The sequence below is a fragment of the Monodelphis domestica genome, chromosome 1, assembly GCF_027887165.1.
Source record: "Monodelphis domestica isolate mMonDom1 chromosome 1, mMonDom1.pri, whole genome shotgun sequence".
Classification (NCBI taxonomy): Eukaryota; Metazoa; Chordata; class Mammalia; order Didelphimorphia; family Didelphidae; genus Monodelphis; species Monodelphis domestica.
In genome coordinates, this window is record NC_077227.1 from 199,016,440 (window position 1) to 199,032,406 (window position 15,967).

At 38.5% G+C, this 15,967-nt stretch overlaps 1 protein-coding gene across 1 annotated transcript in view; it reads right to left on the minus strand.

The window, feature by feature from the left end:
• RASGRP1 (RAS guanyl releasing protein 1) overlaps positions 1-15,967 on the minus strand; it is a 117,905-nt gene that overhangs the window by 99,673 nt on the left and 2,265 nt on the right. The window contains exon 2 of the mRNA XM_001380877.3: positions 8,846-9,027. Within this exon, the coding sequence (XP_001380914.2) occupies positions 8,846-9,027 (182 nt within the window). The remainder of the gene's footprint in view (positions 1-8,845; positions 9,028-15,967) is intronic.

The window sequence follows — 15,967 nt, forward strand, 5'->3', positions numbered from 1 at the left end:
TCAGTTCTACTACCTTCATGCCTCATGCCTGGAAAGTCCTCCCTTCTTTTCATCTATTGAATTCCTATTCATCTTTTAAGTTCAACTCAGATAGTCTTTTATTTTGCAATTCTCTAATTTGCTTGAAATGCCATATTCAGTTTATCTGTGTTTACGCCTTCTTCATCCACCCCACCATCCAAACCCCAAATAGACTGTAACTTTCATGAATGCAAAGAACCTGTCTGATCTAAAACATTGATTTCCTCATCTGCACACCATTCACAAAAGGTTTTTAAACTGAAGTCTGTACACTTGTTTTCGAGAAATATTTGGAAAATTGTATTTCAACATAAGTGGTTTCCCTTTGTTGGTTGTGGTCCCTCTTATTTGAAGAGGACCAAAATGGCATCACTGTGTTAGGATCAATCAACTATGCCGACTATGAGCTCAAAAGGCTCACCCACAGGTCCAGAGTGCTGAAAATTTGGGATGGAGATGTTTCTAAATTTGCACGTCTCATGGTTCTTTTGAACTACTGCAATTCTGCTTTGCTCATAGAGCACAGAGCCTTCTTTGATGTGGACACACCATCCTGGATGGTCCTGGGTCAGTGTTTCCCATAGTCCTATGCAGGGATCCTTAGGATTTGATGAGACTGCCAAAGGGATCCATGTCACAGAAAAGATTTTGAACCCCTGGAATAGAATATTTATCTGTCCTTGGATCAAATCAGACTTCTCAATATCTGAGAAGGGCTTCTTTTAAGAAATGAAAGTAATGGACAACTGGGTAGCTCAGTGGAATGAGAGCCAGTCCTAGAGATGGGAGGTCCTAGGTTCATGTCTTGCCTCAGACAATTCCCATCTGTGATCCTGGGCAAGTCACTTAACCCCCATTGCCTAGCCCTTACCACTTTTCTGTATTGAAACCAATACACAGTATTTACTCCAAGATGGAAGGTGAGGGCTTAAAAAAAAAGAAATGAAAGTAAATAAAAATAAATTATATGTAAAATAAATGATAAAGTAAATACAAAAATAAGCTAGTTTTAAAAGAAATCCTTCTCCAAACTTTGAAGAAGCTTTCCTTAAAGTATTAGTAGGGATAAAATCACAGAATTACATCATGTCAGAAATATAATAGAAAAGACTTTGGAGATTATTTGATTGAATCTCTTCATTTTTTCACAAAATTAAATTGAGTCCTAGAGAAATCCTAATAATCTTAGATTTCAAACTAGAAGGAACTTTAAAAGCCATCTGGTCCAAAGATTTCAATATACAGGTATCTGGGGGCATTTCCTGTCAATAAACATTTATTAAGTCCCTACTATGCGCCAGACATTATCCTAAGCATCACAAAAAAAGCCACAGGACAGCCCTTGCTCTCAAGAAGTTCTGAGTCTAATCAGGGAGACAACATGCATAGAAGCGTTGTTCAGTTGTTTTTCAGTCATGTCTAACTCTTCATGATCCCATTTGGGGTTTTCTTGGCAAAATACTAGAATGGTTTGTCATTTCCTTTTCTGGTTTATTTCGTAGATGAGGAACCTGAGGCAAACAGGTTTAAGTGACTTGCACAGGGTCATCCAGCCAGTAAGTGTCTGAGGCCAGAATTGAACTCAGGAAAATGAATTCTTCCTGACTGCAGGTCCAGCTCTCCATCTACTGAGCCACTGAGGTGCCCCACAGAAAAAATTAGAGATAATCAACAGCAGGAAGGCATTAGCATTTAGGAAGATTGGGAAAAGCTTCCTGAAGAAGGCAGGGTTTTATCTGGGACTGGAAGGAAGCCAGGGAAGCCAAGAGGGAGATAAGAATAGATAGATGAGAGATATTCCAGGCATGAGAGTCAATGAAAATGCTCATTCAGGAGATGGAATATTTTCTGAGGAAGGTACAGGAAGATTGGGGTGGGGGAGAGATAATGAAGGACTTTGAATAACAAACCAAAGATATGACTTGGAGGTTGGAATCAACCATTCAACCAACAAACATTTATTAAGCACTTTCTGCATGCCAGCCACCATGCTAAGTATACAAAGACAACAATGAAAAATTCCTGGTCCTTCAGGAGCTTATATTTGATAGAAAGAAGACAGCATATACACATAGAATCTTAGATCTAAACCTGGAAAGGACCTTAGGAGCCCATTTTCTTAATTTACAGATGAGAAAACTGAGACTCAAGGAGGTTAAATGACTTACTCAAGGCCATAAAAGTAGTGAATTAGAAGAGGCAGATTTTGAACTCAAGTTCTTTGATTCAAATCAGAGCTTGTTCTGCTATGTCCTGTATAAGCAAATACAAAATATAGGAATGAGAACTGGATCTATGTGGTCACTGTTTTAAGGGACTCCCAGATGAGTAAACTCTCTCTACCAATGCTGGTTGGCACTTTCTCTGCAATTTATAGTCTTTGAGAGTTGTCTAGAGCTTTAAAAACAATTAGAGGTGTCTACACAATGAAACACAGATCCTCATGTGGTGTTTAGTGGGTCTACCTTTCCTTCCTTCCTTCCTTCCTTCCTTCCTTCCTTCCTTCCTTCCTTCCTTCCTCCTTCCCTCCCTCCCTTCTTTCTTTCTTTCTTTCTTTCTTTCTTTCTTTCTTTCTTTCTTTCTTTCTTTCTTTCTTTCTTTCTTTCTTTCTTTCTTTCTTTCTTTCTTCCTTTCTTTCTTTCTTTCTTTCTTTCTTTCTTTCTCTCTTTCTCTCTTTCTCTCTTTCTCTCTTTCTCTCTTTCTCTCTCTTTCTTTCTCTTTCTTTCTTTCTTTCTTTCTTTCTTTCTTTCTTTCTTTCTTTCTTTCTTTCTTTCTTTCTTTCTTTCTTTCTTTCTTTCTTTCTTTCTTTCTTTCTTTCTTTCTTTCTTTCTTTCTTTCTTTCTTTCTTTCTTTCTTTCTTTCTCTCTCTCTCTCTCTCTTTTTCTTTCTTTCTCTTTACTTTCTGTCTTAGAATTGTGTGTCAAGGAAATTTTATCCCCTCCCCCTCCTGAGGAACTTTACATGTCTATCAAACATTCCTGACATACCATAATTGTGCCAGGTTTTACCTTGGTCAATGTTCTGTATGTGAATAAAGGTCAAGGTTTGGGGCTTCTGAACAGGAGAATAGAGAAAGAATCAGGGGGAGAACCAACAAGAGAACAGAGAAGGCAGGTGAGAGGGGGAAGGAGAGAAAAGACATGCAAGCTAGGGGCCATGTGGTCAGGTTACTTAGGAATAATTGTCTATCTTCCTAATAAACTTTATAAAATATGTTTCTGGGGACAAATATTATTTTTAATTCTTACAATTGTTACTAAGTATGTATTCCAAGACAGAAAAGCAATAAGGGATAGGCATTTTGGGGGTTAAGTGATTTTCTCAGTCACACTGATAGAAAGTGTCTAAGGTCATATTTGAACCAAGGACCTCCCTTCTCTATTCTGACTCTTTATCCACTGGGCCACCTAGCTGCCCCTCCCCACTTTCTATCACAGTTTGACGCCTAGAGCCCTGAGAAACTTGCCCTGTTACAGAGCCAATAGGTGCTAGAGGTAAAATTCCAAGGCCATTTTGTTCTCTTTTCCAGGCTGATCCTCTATTAGGACACAGTCCCACTCATATGGGATATAACTAAAATGGATAGTGTCAGATCTGGAGTTAGAAAGACCTGAGTTAAAATCTGATCTCAGATGCTTACTGGCTGTGTAATCCTGGGAAAGTCATGTTTCCTCATTTGTAAAATGAGCTAGAGAAGGAAATGGCCAAACACTGCAGTATCTTGACCAAGAAAGCCCCAAATAGGGTCATGGAGAGTTGGACATGGCTGAAACAGCTGAACAACGACATATATAAGGTAATATTTTTTTGGTGGAGGGGAACTATTGTTTGAGGGTGGAGTGGGGAAGAGAGAGGTTAAGCAGGTGTCAGGAAAGACTTCAATAGGAAGTAAGTAGCATTTGAGCTGAACTGTTAGACTTGGCCTTGAGGCTGAACTCTGTCACCAGCTTGAGGCAAATCACTAAATCTCTGTGAAGCTAGGAATCAGTCTTACAGTGCAAATGAAATAATGGATGGGGAAAGAATTGAATAGCTTTAACACAGGACACAAATATAAGATCTATTAAGATGACAGGACATTGAAACACTTTAGCTGAATGACAAATGATTTTGCCATATCCCAAAAGATAAATCTTTAGATTAAAAACTCAGGATTTCGATAAACAGGCCAAAATGGGCAATCCCTTCATTTCTTTCCTTTTTTAAAAAAACCCTTGCCTTCAGTCTTAGAATCAGTACTGTGTATTGGTTCCGTGGCAGAAGAGTGGTAATGGGGGTAAGGGACTTGCCCAGGGTCACACAGCTAGGGCATACCTGAGACCAGATTTGGACCTGGGACCTCCCAACTCTGGGCCTGGCTCTCAATCCCCCCATATCCCTTCATTTCTATACTCTGTATGGACCACACCACACTTAGAGGGGCATGGTCAAATACTTGGCAATTTGGCATGGGGAGGCAAGGAGGGAGGAGACAGAGAGGGCTGGGGGAGAAGAAGAAATGTCCATGAAGTGGAATTCTTCCCCAGCTAAGAAGTAACCTGGCTTTAAACCAGTCGGAAAACTGATTTCTCTCCCTAAAGGTATATTACACAGATTTAAAAGCAAAGAAAGAAAGGCAAATCACTGATGAGAGCTGCTGTCACCCATTCTCTCACAGACACAAAATGTTCTTTTCTTTAATGCCTCTTTCATGTAAATTTTCCTATGAAAAGAAACTCTCAGCACTTAATGCACAAAAAAAAAAATAATAAAACACCACCAGCTCTTGTAACCTGGAAGACAGGTTTATCATTTATCCTTCCATGTGAAAAACTTGTAACCATTCTTCGAAATTCCACAGAGACAAAGAATATGGAAGCTCAGAGTCCAGAGACAACATCCAGTTCACTGCTGCCTTCCTAACCTTCCAAGTGGTGCAGAGGAGAAGTGGAGGTCCAGAGTAATCCAATTCATTTCTTAAGCCCATACAAATAGTGGCCAAGGCACTCAAGCATCTAGGTCTTCCTATAATCTAAGGCTTGAATTCATGTAGTCAGAAATCTAGGGCTGAAAAAAGACCTCAAAAGCTGTCTAAATCAACCTCCTCACCTTACAGAGGAGGAAATTAGGTTGCTGGGAGGTTAACTAATTAATCAATTTGAAAAGCATTTATTAAATTCCTATTTTAGTCTGCTGATTGGTCTGACCATCACAAGTCTCTCTTGGACTCCATGCATCCTCCATTTAGCTGTCAAAGTGATCTGATGTTCCCCTCACCCCCCATTCAATAAACTCCACGATCACCTCCAAGATCAAATATAAAATCCTCTCTGTGGCATTCAAAGTTTTCCATAATCTGATCTTGGCTACTCCATCTTCCAATTGTCTGTTCTCTGTGCCTGGAATTCTCTCCTTCCTCATCTCTAACTTTTGGCTTCCTTCAAGTCCCAGCTAACATTCTGCCTTCTCCAGGAAGTCTTTGCTAATCCTCACTAAAACCAATGCCTTCCTTCTGTTGATTATCTCTAATTTATCTGATACATAGTTGTTTGCATGTTTTCTCCTCAATAGATTATGTGCTCCTTAAGAGCAAGGACTGGCTTATGTAAGGATGTAAAAAGTTCTTATTGACTAACTCTCCCCAATGATCATCTTACTCTTGCTCCCTGCTCCAAAATTCATTTATAGCTACAAATGTGAATGGGATGTAGACAGCTTTACTGTTCGTTCTCATCTTGGTTTACTACTTATCTTTGGCTGTACATTTTAGTGTACCTCTGTAAATTCTTGAAAGGCAACCCTAGGAGAAGAGAGGTGGCACAGTAGACAGAGTGCTGGATCTGGAGTAAGGAAAACCTGAGTTCAAATCCAGCCTCAGTTACTCGCTGTGTGACCTTTGACAAACATTTAACCTTGTTTGCTTCAGTTACCTCATCTGTAAAATGAGCTGAAGAAAGAAAAGGCGAATCACTCCAGTATCTCTGCTAAGAAAACTCCAAATGGGGTCATGAAAGGTAGGACTGAAAACACCTGAACCACAACAGAGTAGTACCGAATGTTTATCATGTTGACAACTGGGTGGCAAAATGCTGCATGTAATGAACTGATTAATGCATACTTTTTGGTGACAGTCACAATGGTTTAGAAAGCAACAAGGTGATATAGTCAGAAGCCTCAGTTTCCTTCTATAAAATGGAGTTGAATTACATAGCTCCATGTAATCTATGAATTTAAGAGTGTCAGAGACTCTTACAGGAGGAGGTATAGGGAAGGAGTAGGGAAAGGGGAGAGGATGCAGGCAAGAGAACTGAATCACTGAACCTAATATTCCTGTGCTTCAGGTGTTTCAGTTGTATAATGGGAAAGAATTCACTTCCTGAACATCTCCCAGTACCCTTCTGAAGATAAAGCTAGAAATACTCTATAACAGCTTTGACCTTTCTGGAATAGAGATGAAAGAAAAGTTCATCATTGATGACTTTCCAGTCAGTATTTTATTCTTTTCCTCTGATCCTTTAGTTGTTCTTGTTGGTTGGTTTGTTTGATTTTGCAAAATAGAAAATTTTAGAGGGAAAATCCCCTCATCCTCATGTTCTCCTTTTAATAGAAGGATTAAAGTTTCTACAATAAAAGGAGAATTAAAATGAAGGCAAAAGCTGAAATGTGATCAGCCAACCTACTAAATTTATTCCTTCATTCTTATGCCCCCCAAAGTCTTGAAGAAGTAATATATTACATTAATCTTGAAATACATAGGAAAAGGGACTTTTAAAAGTCAGCTAGAGTAGAACCAGGAGAACAATGTTCACAGTAACAGAAATATTATACAATGATCAATGGTGAAGGACTAAACCATTATCAGCAATGCCAGGCTCCAAGATAACCACAAAGGACTCATGATGAAAATGCTCTCCACAACCAAAGAAGGAACCATTAGAATCTGAGTGCAGATCAAACATGCCATCTTTCACTAGATATCCTTCATGATTCTATTGTATGTGTAATATGTCTTCTATCATGACATTAGCAATATGGAAATATGTATTATATGAAAACATTAGACTATTCACCACTTTGGGGGGGTAAAGGAAAGGGAGAAAATCTAAATTTTAAAATGTTAAAAATTGTTTCTACATGTAACCAAATAATTTTTTTTTTAATAAAAGGGAAAAAGTCAAATAGAAAAGGAAGTGGTATGGTGGGAAGACAGGGCAAGAGAAACAAGTTTAGCCTTTGACATCTACTGGTTATGTATTTCCATGGATAAATATCAGCTCATCCTAATGAGTCTCAGCTTATTGTTTTGTAAAATGGGCATAATAGTACTTATTATATTGTACCTATCTTGCAAGGTTGTTGGGAAGAGAGAATTTCATGAACCTTATGAACCTTAAGGCATCATAGAAATGTGAAATCATAGAAAAGCGAGGTGGCAGAGTGGATAGACTGTTGGGTCTTGAGTCAGGAAGACTCATCTTTTCAAATATGGCTTCAGACACTTACTGGCTGTGTGACCCTAGGCAAGTCACTTAACCCCATTTACCTCAGTTTCTTCATCTGTCAAATGAGCTGGAGAAGGAAATGGCAAATAACTCATCAAGTATCTTTGCAAAAAAAAAAACAACCCTAAATGGGATCATGAAGAGTCAGACATAATTGAATAACAGGTATTATTATTTTTTAAACTCTTACCTTCTGTTTTTGAATCAATACTGTGTATTGGTTCAAAGACAGAAGAGTGGTAAGGACTGGACAGTGGGGGTTAAGTGACTTGCTCAGGGTCACACAGCTTGGAAGTATCTAAGCCAAGGCTGGCTTCTAATTTACTAAGCCATGTGGCCTCAAAAACGGAAAGAAAGCAATGCAAGGGACCATTAGGAATCTCTGTGGGGGAGGGGATCTCTCAACAAAGAAAGGTACCACAGGAACATTCTGTCATTCTGATTACCTTCTTTCTTTTGGGAGGGAAGAAAGGGAGGCAAAATTTTGAGCACTTTTCAGCTGTGCTTTATCCAGAAATAATACAGAAAAAGCTCCCATCATTTACTGAATGAAATAAAAATAGGGCCACTTAAGAAAATAGCTTGCCTGCTGTTTTTAAGTTATGTATCCCATAATGTTTAGGCTTTTGAGCCATGGCGTTGGAAAAGTGCAAATCATGATTAATTCTCGGGATAATAGATATGTAGCAAGATACTTATTTCCTAAATTCTCTACCCTTAAAAACTGGGCTGATTGGGAGAACCTCTTGTAATTCAATCCCAAGCATACCCATTTTACATCCCTATTTTCTCAGTCTACCAAAACTGCCCTCTGGATTCCAACAGAGGTTATCAGACTTTATTTACCCAAATGTTCAAATTGCTCTGGTTTTCCGTGGGATGGTAATATGCCAAGGTTATTTTTTTTAAAACTCCCTTGGCGTCCACAGCATGTGAGAAAAGAAAAGCGACAATGCATCTCATCAGGCTTTCTTTCAAAACAATTTCACAGAAACCTACCAACAGCGGCAAAACTCAATCCCAAGAAAAACCTAACTTCCTTAGGAGAACTTTTTTCACTTCCGATCACACCTCTCATCACGAAGCAGCACCCCCACACATTCATATGCAATATGTACTGGAGAGGAGTCAGACTAAAACCTTTCAAAGACTATTTCAAAAACCTATTATAAGCCAAAAAGAAAAAAAAAATCGAAAACAGCTACACTTCAAAACCAAATGTCTTGCAAGAAATGCAATACAGGTGTGCATATGGCATACACACACACACACACACACACACACACACACACACACACCGGTTCTTACACTCGGACACGTCCATCCCAGTTCGAAAAACTTACCAAAAGAGTGAATGCACGTTTCAATGAGATCGCCCAGGCTGGCTCCTTTGGCTAAATGTCCCAGCGACATCATCATTCGGAACTGAGCAATTTGGGCCAAGTTGGGATGAGAGGGGAGAGGGTTGCTTGGCTTCGCCTCTAGTCTTGCTTTGGGGGCAGCATGGCAGCCATGCGAGGGCTTCCTAAGTGGAAAAGGGACAAACAAGTCAGTGAATTGTGGATCTTAATGAAGAAGGAGGAGGAGGAAGAGGAGGAGAAGGGGAAAAAAAGGCAGAGTGAGGAAGGAACTGCAAGCTCTGCCGGCAGGTTGGAATACAAAAGAGGAGAGAGATAAGACAATTAAATCCCGGGAGTTGGGCTGGGAGAAGGCATAACCCTCCCACTTGGCAAATGCACCAAACAGACCGCGGGCTGTTAAAGAGACATTGTCCCGGCGAATGGGAAGGTTGGAGTTTTCCGGAGCTTAGAATTCCGACCTGGGGCTCGTCCCTTTCACATCCAGGCTGCTTCGGTGTATTTAGCTTGACTTTAATTCCCAAAGGAGGAGCCCGGGGACCGGGAGAGAGAAGGGGTGAGGCCATTTCTCTATCTTTCTTTGGTCTGGGGACCCAAGGGAGATTGTCCGGTTTTACTCTCCAGGTCCCTCACGTGAGTTGTAAGCTCCCTTTTTCCCTTTCCTTTATCTTCCCCAGAAATGGTTTCATTTAGCCTAAATTCCATACCAAGTCAGGATGTCCTACTACAACCTCCAATCTAAAGAAAGATTTTTTTTTTTTTTTAAATAAGAGGTTTGGTGGAGAGATAGAAAGGAGAAATGAGGAGGAAAAAATGTGGGTGGTTGGAATTAGACCAGACTCGGGGCTGGGTTTTCACAAGGATTCTCTTTAGGGTTTTGGCTGCTCCTTCTTATTGATAGCACAAGAAATCTTTTCTGGCCATTTTACATGAAAAAGCCTTTCCATCAAGGGAAACTATAGCATTTATCACACACACACACACATATATATATATTTGTGCATGAGAAGATAAGTAATGGGAAAAGAACCAAATTGGACTCATTGAGTTCTGTGGGTCTTTCAGTTTCCAAAATAATAAAATAAAAGTGCTACAGAAATTGAGAAGGAAGAATTTCCAGTTAAAAGAGTTTGGAGAAGCTTACTGGAGAGGGTGGGATTTTTGCCTCTTAAATGGGCATATAGCACCCTTATGGTCACATACGACTGATAACACAGAAAAACAAAATCTGAGGATATCTGTAGACTTTGCTTAGACATTCTGTCTGAAGAAAACAGAAAGGACTAACACAGAACCTCTGCATTGGTATTTTGGTAAGTATTTAACAACCACCCTTCTGGGTCAAAATGTACGAACAACATGCTTTTAAGTTTAACATGCATTATTAACATTTCACCATCAATTTCTCAAATCTGGATAATAAATCAAGCCCCAATTCTAGCATTTGCTGATTTCCAAGGTATAAATGGGGCAACTAGGTGGTGCAGTGGATACAATGCCAGGACTGGAGTCAGAAAGACATCTTCTAGAGTTAGAATCTGGCTTCAGATACTTATTAGCTGTGTGACCTTGAGCAAGTCACTTAAATCTGTGGGTCTCAATTTCCTCATCTGTAAAATGATCTAGAGAAGGAAATGGCAAACCACTCCAGTATCTTTGCCAAGAAAACCCCACAATAGGATCACAATTGGAAAAAAAAGAAACAATTGGATTGAGTCCTACATTAATGAAAGGACCATAAAACAACAACAAAAGTGTAAATGATCACTCTGAGAATTCAACAAATGGCTCCCAAAAGTTGGTTGAACATGAATCCTGCACAACTTTGAATCTTTGTCACCTAACTCGAGTTAGGATCCATTCAGTTAAGTAAAAATCAATAATTATTTTTCGAGCACCTACAGTATAAAAAGCATTGTTGAAAAAGATCTTTATCTCTGCAATATAAAAGATTCTAGAATGACAATGTTATCTCTGAGAGATTCAGTTTATAGCCATTCATCCTCTGGGCCCACTTACAGCTTGAAAATCCTCCTGGACTGGCTTCCTCCTGATATTCAGCAAGGTTCTGGGCTAACTACCTCTATTGAGGAATATTAGAGTATAAGTATATGATTCATTCATTTCAGTCATGTCTGACTCTTCACCCCATTTGGGGTTTTCTTTGGCAAAGACACTGGAGGCTATTTCCTTCTCTAGCTCATTTCACAAATAGGGAAACTGAGGCAGGCAGGATTAAGTGACTTGCCCATGGTCACAAAGCTAGGAAGTGTCTGAGGCCAGATTTGAAATCACAAAGATTATGAGTTTTCCTGGCTGACACTCTATGTACAATTCCATTTAGTATAATATAGCATTATTCTAAGGTGAACATGATTAAGAAGATAAATCTTCCAGGGAGGGGGACAGTGGTCAGAGGGACAGGGGTAAAAATCAAACCATATATTCCAAAGCTTAATAGAAATGGGGAACCCAGTACCTCAGCTTGTCTCCATTAATACTGAAGAAATGAAAAGTTAATTGCATTGGCTCTACTATTTGGATTACTTGTAGGTGTCCAATACTGATCTTATCACTATCTCATTCCATCCCATCTCATACCATTATATCACAGACCCAGAAAACGGAGAGTTGACTGAAATGTTTGTTCCTTATCCATTAACACAATGAAAAGGAAGAAGGGGCCAAAAGGATAGAAATAAGAAACTACTGATTATGGAAAAATGGGAAGAAAGAGGAAAGAAGAACAGAGAAACAAGAGAACAGTAGCTTAACCCAGTTTCCATTTGCCATTCATTTCTTCTCTTGGAAAGAGATCATTCAGAGGGTCAGTTTCTTCAAGTGTTTCCCCCCCTAGGGGTTGGTTATAAAGGAATAAAAAACAATAATATGAGAAATTTCATTCTAGCCAACCCATTATATACATTGTCAGCAAATTAAAGTGGATGGGCTGCTAAAAGCTGAAGCTCCAGATCGGATCTCTCCCTTTCTACCCTAAGATTTTATAAAGGTAGGGTGTGAAGTGCCCTCATGGTCATTTCCCTGACCAGATATATAGCAGATAAAATAGATGTAGCTGGGAGAATTTTGAAGCAGAAGTGGCAAATTTCCTTTTTTCAGGGATAATGTAGAACAGACTAATGTAATGGGCAAGAGGCTGAATTAAGAGTTAAGGAATCTTCTAACTCTCAGATTTCATAGATCTATAAACATATGAACATGGGATTGTAATTCAAGTAGACTGAATTCTAATCTCAACCTTGACATTCATGAGTAATATGACCTCAGATAGGGTACCCTGCCTGTCTGTCCTTGGTTTCCCCATCTGTCAATTAAGGAATTGGACTCATTGAGTTCTGTGGGAGGGAAAAACTACCCAGATTCCGTGAATGAAAAAGGGCCTTAAGTTGAGAGAGAGAGGAAACTATGATTCTTCTGTTAAACAAAAACAAAAATACTGGGCAGCTAGATGGCACAGTAGACAGAACACCAGGACAGGAAGATCTGAGTTCAAATGCAGCCTCAGATACTTACTGGCTGGCTGACCCTGGACAAATCTCTTAACTCTAAATGTCTCAGTTTCCTCATCTGTAAAATAAGCTGAAGAAGGAAATGGCAAAGCACTCCAGTATCTTTGCTAAGAAAACCCCAAATTGGAGTAATGAAAAGTCAGATATGTCTGAAATGACTGAACAACAACAAAAAATCCTTTCAGAGGCAGCAAGGTGACTCAATAGATTGAGAGTCAGTCCTATGGATGGGCGATTCTGGCCTCAGATACTTCCTAGCTATGTGATCTTGGGCAAGTAACTTTACCACCTTTGCTACTCTGCTGCTTTTCTTTTTTTTTTTTTATTGCTATAGGTTTTAATGTTGATAAGAACTGGACAACCAAAACATTGTGGTGAGCTGAGCAAGTACATTTAAAAATGAAGTCACGGACATGATTCTTCTATACACTTTTGTTTGGAGAAAATTATAAAATTATATAGTCAGCAAGCAATCATAAAATGGAAGAACAGAGAGGGAAGAGAGTTGTTAAGATGTGGAAAAAATGTTTGTTTAGGTTAAAAACAGACAGTGGTTTATTTTGCAGCAAGAAGAGAAAACGGTTGGTGGATGGCAATTGATGGAAAAGGAGAACGCTCAGCAACATTTGCTCTTCCAGCCTGTTATTCCTCCTCTGCTGCTGATATCTACATTTTCATTGTTGGCTCTTCTACAGAGATCTTTCAAAGGAACCAATACACAGGATTAAGATGGAAGGTAAAGGCTTAAAAAAATAAGAATAGTAATACACATACCATAAAATCTACTTGATAATGAGGCTGCTAAAGATAAAAACCCTCTAAAAGCCCACAACCTTTACTTCTCTCTTTTCCCTGTATATATTACTTCAGTCTCCAGGAAAAATTGATCCTTTGGGGAAATTATAATAAATTTCAGATCCTCTAGGAGCTATCAAATTTTTAATTGGTCCACCCTCTCCTTTCACCTGCTGCCTATTGGCCATTTCATTGCTGACCAGTTTCTTGTTGATCAAGAGCAAGAAAAATGCAAATCAAACCACTTTGTGTCTTATAAAGGTTGCCTGGGAGAGAATATTAAAAACTCTAATTGAGGGGGCAACTGGGTAGCTCAGTGGATTGAGAGCCACGCCTAGAGATGGGACATCCTAGGTTCAAATCTGGCCTCAGACACTTCCCAGCTGTGTGACCCTGGGCAAGTCACTTAATCCCCATTGCCTAGCCCTTACTATTCTTCTGCCTTGGAACCAATACATAGTATTGACTCTAAGATGGAAGGTAAGGGTTTAAAAAAAAAACAAAACAAAAAACTATAGTTGATTCTGAGCTTATCACTTATCTAGCACACACTCATTTTATACCAAGCACTTTGCAGGATGGTAGAAAAAGGGAGGATCATGGGATTATGGAAGCATCTCATTATAGATGAAAGGGAAAGTAAAGGTGATTGAAGAGGACCCTGCCATTTTATACACGAAGACAAGAAAGGTTGTTTATTACTCAGAGTCACATTGATAGCAAGGGTCTAAAGCAAGATTTGAATTCAAATCTTCCTGTCTCCAAGTACAGTAAATTATCTACTATACTATCTAAAAGATACAGGATTGCTGCCTATTAAGATATTAGTATCTACACATTTGATTAACCATTCATGATAGTGCTATAGCTGATGAGAAGAGAATTAATGGAGATAGTTGGAGAAGTGTGGAGATGACAGAGAGAAAGGCAATATGGTAACCTTTCTTGGAAGATTTTTCTTAGCTGTTACTTAACATTACAAAGATAATTTCATAGAGAGTAAGTCTGGAGAGACTGGGTTAAGGGTGATGTCTTGAAGTGAGCTAAAGAGACTTTTCAAGGGGTGGAAAGAAGCTGGAAAAGACAGTGAATGAGGATGTAGAGGATATCTTTCTTGATGGAATTGTTTTAACCTTTTTACCTTATGAAGAGAATAAAGAGCATTTTAATAAGAGACTTAGCTTGGTATCTTTATTTTCCCCAATTTTATCCTTTATTCCTCTTTTTTAACTTCATATTTTCTCACTTTACATGTAAAAACAATTTTAACATTTGTTTTTAAAAATTTTGAGTTCTAAATTTTCTCCTCTCTTTCTTTCCCTCCTCCTTAAGAAGGAAAGCAATTTGATATAGATTATACATGTATAGCCATGCAAAACATGTTTCCATATTATTGTTTGGTATCTTGAGTGAATTGGATGGTGAGCCTGAATTTCCAGAAATAGAAAATTAGCTGTGTTTATAGTGATGATTAGAGATAATTTCTGGCTTCCAATTTACTCACAGCTAAAACATTGTAAATCATTTTTTATATCTTTATGTTCTTATTGATTACATTGTTAACAAGTTATATAGTTAGTAACTTTAATATTATGTTAATCCTAAAAGATTAGGAATATTGATATATATATAGAGAAATGAAAGCTATTGCTTTTGGGATATACAATTATATAATAATATACAAATAACTAGGGTGAGGACTCTGAGATAACTGATTGATGAGAAAGAAGTTGAAATTTTATCAATTGATGAGAAAAAATAAAAATGTAGCTTTTGAAATTATACTAGAACTTGGGATGATGAAAATGTATATGGTAATGAGACTAACCTACAAGCCAGTGAGGTCGATCCCATAACCTAGTTTCGCAAGTATTAGCAGTGAAAAATAATCCTGGATTGTGGTCCTCCTGACATCCAATAGATTTCCATGCTACAATCTCACTATCAAAGATTTCTCAAGAATAGAACATATCACTGGCCTAAACAGAACAAAATTCAGATGGCAAATTGACTAGGGACCAGAGAGAATGACAGTATGTTTTAAAGCTAAGAAGTGACTTGGGAATTCCCTATGCCATCATTCACCTCCATTAGAGTGGAAGAAATAAAACTCTGACTATATTTGCTACTCATTTTGGATTACCTGTAGGTATATCAACTATCTATTTTATCTCTATCCCATTCCATTCCTGACCCCAAATAATTGACAGTTGGCTAAAGTGTTTCTTCTTCCCATAGTCCTTAGTACAAAAGAGAAGAAAGCAGGTCTAGCCAGTCAAAATAAAAGAAAAAGCAATGGCTCCCTTTAATTTTTATCCTGTTTTACATTTGAGAACAGCAGAGTTTTTAGTCAAGGTTTCATTTTATGAGGCCTTGCAATCTCAGTATGACAATGTTCTCCATAGTCATTTATGGGAGAAAACTGTCTTAGTTATTAAAGTCAGAAGAGGGATAGAGTTCCAGGGATTGGAACACCAAAGGAGGATATTTGCTTTAGAGGAGAAAAATCTAAGAACTTTTAAATATTCAGGGAGAGGAAAGATTTTCAGTCATTTCTAGCTTATTGCTTTAGAGCTAGAAGAGGCCTTGGAGGTTACTTGTTCCAACTCAAAAGGAAACTGAGGCCTAGAGAGGTTAAATCACTTAGCTTCAAAAGACGCATTGCTTAACAAGGATTTGAATACAAGCTGTCCTCTGATGTCAAATTCAACACTTTTTGAAGGTGAAAGATGAAAAAGAAAACGCAGGGAGATGGCAGGAAAATGCAGAATATCTGCAGAAG